Source organism: Salvelinus sp. IW2-2015, linkage group LG4q.1:29, assembly GCF_002910315.2.
Source record: "Salvelinus sp. IW2-2015 linkage group LG4q.1:29, ASM291031v2, whole genome shotgun sequence".
Lineage (NCBI taxonomy): Eukaryota > Metazoa > Chordata > Actinopteri > Salmoniformes > Salmonidae > Salvelinus > Salvelinus sp. IW2-2015.
In genome coordinates this window covers 31,687,412-31,696,044 of record NC_036842.1, presented here as the reverse complement: position 1 = coordinate 31,696,044, position 8,633 = coordinate 31,687,412, and the positions used below count along the sequence as shown (strand labels likewise).

The following is an 8,633-nucleotide window of genomic DNA, read 5'->3' as shown; positions in this document are numbered from 1 at the left end:
TGTTAGAAATTTTTGCAAATGTATTAAAAATACAAAACAGAAATACCTTATTTACATAAGTATTTGTAATACATTTGCACACATTTCTAAAAACCGTCATTATGGGGTATTGTGATGTCATTATGGGGTTATGTGATGTCATTATGAGGTATTGTGATGTCATTATGGGGTATTGTGATGTCATTATGGGGTTATGTGATGTCATTATGAGGTATTGTGATGTCATTACGGGGTATTGTGATGTCATTATGGGATATTGTGTGTAGATTGCTGACGAAATTGTTTTCTATAATACATRTTAGAATAAGGCTGTAAWGTAACAAAATATGGAAAAAGTTAAGGGGTCTGAARAGCCTCGAAAGGCACTGTATAGTGTATCTCAGAATCATATTTTTGCGGATAGAACCTTATAGTCCCAAGTGCTCATTATGTTGAGGTGTCATTACCCATAATTCCACTTTATTACCCAGAGTTCCTCAGTCATGAAGGAGACCTTGAGGCTGTGGGTATACCGGGCCACAGTATTGGCTTTACTTACAGCTCTGGGGGTGTTTGTGTGTGTGTGTGTGTGTGTGTTTGTGCATGCGCGTGTGTGTGGAAACGGAACGGAGGTAATGAGAGTCTCTACCTGATCGATTCCAGATGCCCTTGCAAATTATCTTTGTCAACAGCAATCTGGTAAACTCTGGCAGTGGCTTGGCGACTGAGTCAAGAACAGTGTTCCCCAGCAGCTTGTCTGTACTGTAGTAGTTACTCTAAAGTTAAAGACAGCTGCGTATAGATTGAGAAATCTGTGAACCTAGGAGCACAAGCAATCTCCAAATCTATGTTATAATCAATTTATATGTATATGATTATGTTCTCGCCTTATWTGACGTATTATGGTGTTTTCCAAAAGAAGGGCACCAGAAGGTTACGCTTTGACTCACGTCTCCCGATCCCTGGCTAAATAAATAAATAAAGGTTAAGTAAATAAAAACATAGAAGTTTCAGTCTTTAGATGATAGTCTGACAAAYTGGAGTGGGCTGCATACGACAACAACTCTTTGCACCGCAAGCAATTTAAAACGTTATGTTGTCAATCGATTGATATTCATGATCGACGATATGTTACGATCTCAACCCTATATGACTTATTAGATTGTGTAAAAAAAATATAAGTGGTGGGGGGGGGGGGGGGTTCTCAACTTCACAAGCAGTTTGTCCTTGACTCATAGGTGAATCCCAAATGGCACCCTATTCCCTTTTTAGCACTACTTTTACCAGGGCCCATAGGGGCTTTGGCACCCTATCCCTTTTTAGTGCACTACTTTCAACAAGGCCCATAGGGGTTTGGCACCCTATTCCCTTTTTAGTGCACTACTTTCAACAAGGGCCCATAGGGGCTTTGGCACCCTATTCCCTTTTTAGTGCACTACTTTAAACAAAGGCCCATAGGGCTTTGGCACCCTATTCCCTTTTTAGTGCACTACTTTTACCAGGCCCATAAGGGCTTTGGCACCCTATTCCCTTTAGTGGCACTACTTTTACCAGGGCCCATAGGGGCTTTGGCACCCTATTCCCTTTTTAGTGCACTACTTTTACCAGGGCCCATAGGGGCTTTGGCACCCTATTCCCTTTTTAGTGCACTACTTTAAACAAGGGCCCAAGGGTCTTCACACACTTTAAACTTCACTGGTAGTATCACTGGATTGCTTGTGCTTTTTCACCATTTAATATCTTTAAAATCGTTAGGCCGTTACAGTATTTAGTTCAAAGAGATTATGTGAGAAAAAAATAAATACGTTTGGGATCAAAAATCCCATTATTCCATATAAGAGAGAAGACGATGAGAGATATACATTTATAATCATGAACATCTTGGTATTAATAAACTCTGTTCTCTCTCTCTCTCTTCCCTCCCCAAATCTCAGGATCAAACTACTGTATCTATAATCTCTGCATGGTTTAGGAGGTAACTGTCGAGTTGGATTGCCAGGCATAGCTCACTACGATGTACTCTGACAGTAGAAGGACTTCCCTGTTACAATGTTCTCTGACAGTAAAAGGACTTCCCTGTACGATGTACTCTGACAGTAAAAGGACTTCCCTGTATGATGTACTCTGACAGTAGAAGGACTTCCCTGTATGATGTACTCTGACTTCCCTGTATGATGTACTCTGACCGTAGAAGGACTTCCCTGTACGATGTACTCTGACAGTAGAAGGACTTCCCTGTACGATGTACTCTGACAGTAAAGGACTTCCCTGTACGATGTACTCTGACAGTAAAAGGACTTCCCTGTACGATGTACTCTGACAGTAGAAGGACTTCCCTGTATGATGTACTCTGACTTCCCTGTATGATGTACTCTGACCGTAGAAGGACTTCCCTGTACGACTGTACTCTGACAGTAGAAGGACTTCCCTGTACGATGTACTCTGACAGTAGAAGGACTTCCCTGCGACGATGTACTCTGACAGTAAAAGGACTTCCCTGTACGATGTACTCTGACAGTAGAAGGACTTCCCTGTATGATGTACTCTGACAGTAGAAGGACTTCCCTGTACGATGTACTCTAACAGCAAAAGAGCTTCCCTGTATGATGTACTCTGACAGTAGAAGGACTTCCCTGTACGATGTACTCTGACAGTAGAAGGACTTCCCTGTACGATGTACTCTGACAGTAGAAGGACTTCCCTGTACGATGTACTCTGACAGTAGAAGGACTTCCCTGTACGATGTACTCTGACAGTAGAAGGGCTTCCCTGTGAGACCTGCAGGGAGATAGAGATAGTGACACGACAGTACATCCAAGCATTCAAGCTTCAGTAATCCTATTTTGGCCATTCTCCAGTTCACCGCTCTCTGAGACATTAGGAACTCTGTGGTATTTGTAAGTAACCTTTTTGTCGTTCTGAATGCACTGTGAAGGCTCAGTACGGAGGAGACAGAAGTCTTGGTTGACATTTGACAGATATTGTGTTGCGGAGCACAGTACCGGCCCTGGAAGGCAGCTGGAACCTAGATGGATGTAAAGAAGTTTACAACATTCCATAGCCTGGTTAAACCAGACTGAAAGACTTAAACCAGTGTAGCTACAGATTTCAGTCTGGTTTAAACAGGCTATCATTTATCTACAAACATGTCTTTCTTCTCAAGTTAACCTAGAGTCAGAAAACAAAGTAGAAAAGAGAACACTAAGGGCGGTTTGTGTCTGGAAACCTGCCCTTCACCAGAGCAGGTATATACAGTACTAGTACGGTAACTCAGTCCAATGTAATCAATAGTTACACTTGAGATGTTAGCTTGAATCATCCATTTAACACCTCTCCTCCATCCCTCTCCTCCATCCCGCTCCTCGATCCCTCTCCTCCCATCCCTCCCTTCCATCCCTCTCCTCCCATCCCCCCTTCCCTCCATCCCTCTCTCCCATCCCTCCCCTCAATCCCTCCCTTCCATCCCTCTCCTCCATCCCTCCATCCCTCCATCCCTCTCCTCATCCCTCTCCTCCATCCCTCTACTTCATCGCTCTACTCCATCCCTCTCTCCCATCCCTCTCCTCATCCCCTCCTTCCATCCCTCTCCACCATCCCTCTCCACCATCCCTGTCCTCCAACCCTCTCCTCAATCCCTCTCCTCCATCCCTCTCCTCTATCCCTCTCCTCATCCCTCTCCTCCATCCCTCTCCTCGATCCCTCTCCTCCATCCCTCTCCACCATCCCTGTCCTCCATCCCTCTCCTCCCATCCCTCCATCCCTTTCCTCATCCCTCTCCTCCATCCCTCTCCTCCACCCTCTCCTCCATCCCTCTCCTCCATACCTCTCCTACCATCCCTCCCCTCCATCCCTCTCCTCCATCCCTCTTCATCCATCCCTCTCCTCCATCCCTCCCCTCCATCCCTCTCCTCATCCCTCTCCTCTATCCCTCTCCTTATCCCTCTCCTCCATCCTTCTCCTCATCCCTCTCCTCCAACCCTCTCCTCCCATCCCTCTCCTCATCCTTCTCCATCCCTCCCTCCATCTCCTCTCCTCCATCCCCTCTACTCCCATCCTCTCCTCCATCCCGCTCCTCCATCCCTCTCCTCATCCCTCTCCTCCATCCCTCTCCTCCCTCCTCTCCTCATCCCTCTCCTCATCCCTCATCCCTCTAATACTGTTTAACCCCTATTGTACACTGTTATCACCTTCCAATGTTTCATGGATTGAACAATTAAATAGGGCAACTTTTAGGATGAATCAAGCTATTGTATTTTGATTCACTATATTTTTGTGTGTAAAGGCTCTCCATTTTCTTTTTTTGATTTTATAAATACTTTCCTAACCCTAAATAATATACAAGATCAGAGTATTTTTAAAAACAACCAATTAGTGTTGAAATGGAGATGAATATTTGTGTATTTTAAGCCACATGGCTTTGTTCATTGGTCCCTGACATTCTCAACCGTTCTCTCCATGTATTCTAGTGTCCGTCGAGAAAACCATACTGAAAGTGATGGCTTTAGATAAATGTACTTGAAACTCCTATTAAATTAAAACTCCATTAGAAAAACTTATTGGCCTTGTATGTAGGAGGGTTTTCAGCGGTTGAATTACATTTAGCCAGTACGTAAGGAACCAAGCCTGCAAAGCCCGTTACGCACCTGCGTAAGGTAAGTGTGAATACCAACTACAGAGAAGTGCGTAGGAAAGGCGTAAATGTCCTAAGTCTGAATCGGGCCCTTAGGAAAGGAGATGGGAGCAGGTCCCCTCCCCCTTCTTTTACATGGGTTAACCCAGACAGAATCTCTGTGATGGAGCTGTTCAGAGATAGATAGATACCTATTTGATATCTGAGGTACATGAACACAATGTACAGTTTTCAAAACAGCCCACTGAGTCTGTCCCCCCCCCCCCCCCTCGCCCTCCCCCCTCGCCCTCCCCCCCTCGCCCTCCTATGCAACAGATTCACCCCTTTAAGAAACTTGTAGTATGTTAACCAGCACCATGGAATATAAAGGGTTAGTACATCCAGTATTTCAGTGAACATCAGTCATGGATTAATTTAAAGCCTTTATGATACAGCTAATAACTGTCTAACTCAGATTGTAGAATTAACATTTCAGAATTAACATTTCAGAATTAACATTTCAGAATTAACATTTTAGAATTAAATTTCCCGAGAACCAAACCCCAGTGACGGAAAGCATCCTTGCTGTGCCAGGATGATAATATGGACGACAATAACCTTATCTGTGTTGAACCGCCTGTGTGTGTGTGTGTGTGTGTGTGTGTGTGTGTGTGTGTGTGTGTGTGTGTGTGTTTGTGTGTGTGTGTGTGTGTGTGTGTGTGTGTTGTGTTGTGTGTGTGTTGTGTTGTGTTTGTGTGTGTGGAACCTTCATTCCTAATTATGACTGCAGGGAACAGGGAAGACAGACTTTAACAAATAACCTTAACAGCTGTCATCTCTGCACACGTCATCTCTCCAGAGACCAAGGGACTGAGCTCTTATAAAAATCATTAGTTAGTTTCTCAGATCATAATGTCGGAAATGAGGTGACACTGCTGCGTGACTGATGGGGTAACTGAAGACATAACAGAGATTGTTTTTTGTTGTTGAAGGGAAACATTACGCATGAGTTCATGAGGGCAACACTTTCAGGATATTGTGTTTCTAGTTGATCACTGTCCTTTCAAAGGCTCTAAAAAGGCTCCCAAAAATCTCTTGGTCTTTCTGGTTGATCTCGAGCTTCTGTGCATATTCTCACAAGACTAATTTTTTATTTGTTCAGTGTGTTGTGTGTGGACCTTAGGGCCAGCCAGAAGCCAGCAGGAGGCTGGTAAAAGACCATGCTGATGACATAGCTATAGAGAACACAGACTCAGGGCATCAACACTGAGCAGAGGCAACGCTGAGGTCACGCATGCACGCACCGCACACGCACACACAACACACACCACAACACACACACACACACACACACACACACACACACACACACACACCACACACACACACACAACACACACACACACACACACACACACAGCCGGTAATGGCCGTTCTGCCCCCTGCAAAACTAAATCTTCCCAGTAGGCAAATTACGTTGAAAACGTCTATAAATACGATTTTTCCAGAAGTTTAAGATTTAGGTCCTGATGAAAGGTGAAAATAAGTATTTTTTCAGACATTGGAATCAAGTTAATTTTCGGTTCTGAATTAAAGTTAAAAATACGTATTTTCTGGACTGTAAATAAGTATTTTCTAGATGTTGAAATCAGGTAAATTTTTGGTTCTGAATGAAAGTTGAAAAACGTCGTTTATAGACGTCTATGTTTGGGCCAAATCAAGGCTGATCCAGACCGGACACAAAAACACAACGTCTGCGAACGGGGAAATGAAGGACCAAAAACAGACGTCCAGACCGGCGTCAGCATGGGACCGTGTGTATTGAGGTATAGCCCACAGTGTCGACATCTATTGAGGTATAGCCCAAGTGTCGACATCTGTATTGAGGTATAGCCCACAGTGTCGACATCTGTATTAGGTATAGCCCACAGTGTCGACATCTGTATTGAGGTATAGCCCACAGTGTCGACATCTGTATTGAGTATAGCCCACCAGTGTCGACATCTGTATTGAGGTATAGCCCACAGTTCGACATCTGTATTGAGGTATAGCCCACAGTGTCGACATCTATGGCCTATCGTTTGTAAAACAGGCTGTTTCACTGGCTTTATTAGTCCTGATTCTTGACTAACAATGTGGCTATTTAAGCTCTGAATATCGGCTATCCAACTTTGATCAAGGAGCAGGAGTGATCCTGAGCCTATTTGCAGTGTGTTTACACAACAGGAAATGCAGAAGTGTTTCACTTTCCCGCTATGACCAGCTCGCAATTTTTTTTACAGATACAAACTTGAAACCACTGATCATGACAATTTAGCCCACGGYATGAAACTCCTGGACAGCAGTTGTGAGTAGCCTGATTGTCCATTCCATATTATCCATTATACTTTGCCCTGTTTTTAGAATATGTTGTTTGTTAACATGTAAGCGCATTTTTTCTTTTTTGATTGGGCGTCATTTAGGTTAGGCTACTTGATCGGAGAAACTTGCACGATGAGAAAAAGTGTCCGTCTCATTACATTGTCATCCATTTTTATCTCCAGTCTGTAGGCTACAGAAAAAGGCCACATACTCTTTCTACCATATCCCCCATCTGCTACATGATTTATGTCAGATGGTTTTCTTGACGGAACGTTAGTGGAATGCCTCGGCGATGCATCTCTCCAACCCCGGAGAGGTGAGCTGGGAGTGGACAAGAGACATARGTTGTGTCCCTTGCCTTTGACAAAGTGGGCACTGCTTATCACAGGGCGGCATCAGAGCTCATCATTTATAAYCCCATATGCCACAGGTTGAGAGCAATTGTAATAGTTTTTTTTTCGGGGGGGGGCAGAATTATGTGAGGTTTTATGTGTTTTTGGAGGTGCATCTTGGCCATAGACTGCCATCCTAATCCTGCCTAATGAGAAGGCCAGCCATGCACAGACAACAACACAGGGGTGACCAGAGGGCATTTGTTGCTGTAAATGTAGGGGAAAATATAAATATTATGATGTCAAGAAGACAATGGAGGTGTTCTCTATGTTGAGTGATGACATAGAATTATGTCCAAACTGTCACAGAAGTTGTATGTCGTTTCTTGTAATGTGAAATGTATTTTGGTTTTAACCGTGTTTTCATGCTAACTTGTTAGCTATGCTAGCTAGGTAGGTCTCCTCCTGTTAGTCATGTACACTGTTAGCTAATCAAAGGGCTACCCAGACRCCTCTTTTACGCTGCTGCCACTCTCTGTTTATAATCTATGCATAGTCACTTTCACTCTACCTACATGTACATATTATCTGAATTACCTCAACTAACACATTGACTCTGTACTGGTACCCCCTGTATATAGCCTCGCTAGTTATTTTACTGCTGTCAGCGATTGTGTGCAGATATGTAGCGGAGTCAGGCGCAGGACACAGGTTTTGAGCAACACAACGGAGTTTACTCACAAATCAAGCAAAATTCCAAATAGGAATAATTACAAACACACTAGCACATACAACAACCACTAACGACACAAACAATCACGGACAGAACAGAAATGTATGCCAGAGGGTTAAATAGGGAACATGATAGGGGAATTGAAACCAGGTGTGTGTAATACAGACAAAACAAAACGAAACTGAAACATGGATCGGTGGTGACTAGAAAGCCGCCCCAAAAAAAAAAAGATGCTTAGAGTGAGTGGTGGAGTGTGCCCTGTCTGTCCGAACAATCTATAATACTAGAGGAAATCGTGCGTCTGGTTAATATCAGGAATTTGAGGTATAGATTTACATTTACTTTGTACTTTTACTCAGTACGACAATTCAAATCTAATTGTATTTGTCACATGCGGAATACAAAGGTGTAGTAAACCTTACGTGAAATGCTTACTTAAGCCTTAACCAACAATGCTTTAATTATTTTTTTTAATAAGTGTTATGTTAATAAGTCAAAATAGATAAGTAAAAAAAATTGAAATAAAGTAACAAATAATTCAACAGCAGCAGTTGTACGACTTCCGCCGAAGTCTGCCTTCTCCTTGTTCGGGTGGTGTTCGGAGGTCGAACGGTCACCG

The 8,633-nt window shown here is 43.4% G+C and overlaps 1 protein-coding gene across 1 annotated transcript in view; it reads left to right on the top strand.

Annotated features, from left to right (window-relative positions):
• LOC111961816 (rho guanine nucleotide exchange factor 28-like) overlaps positions 1–8,633 on the top strand; it is a 156,934-nt gene that overhangs the window by 77,901 nt on the left and 70,400 nt on the right. The window contains exon 12 of the mRNA XM_023984368.2: positions 7,971–7,974. Within this exon, the coding sequence (XP_023840136.2) occupies positions 7,971–7,974 (4 nt within the window). The remainder of the gene's footprint in view (positions 1–7,970; positions 7,975–8,633) is intronic.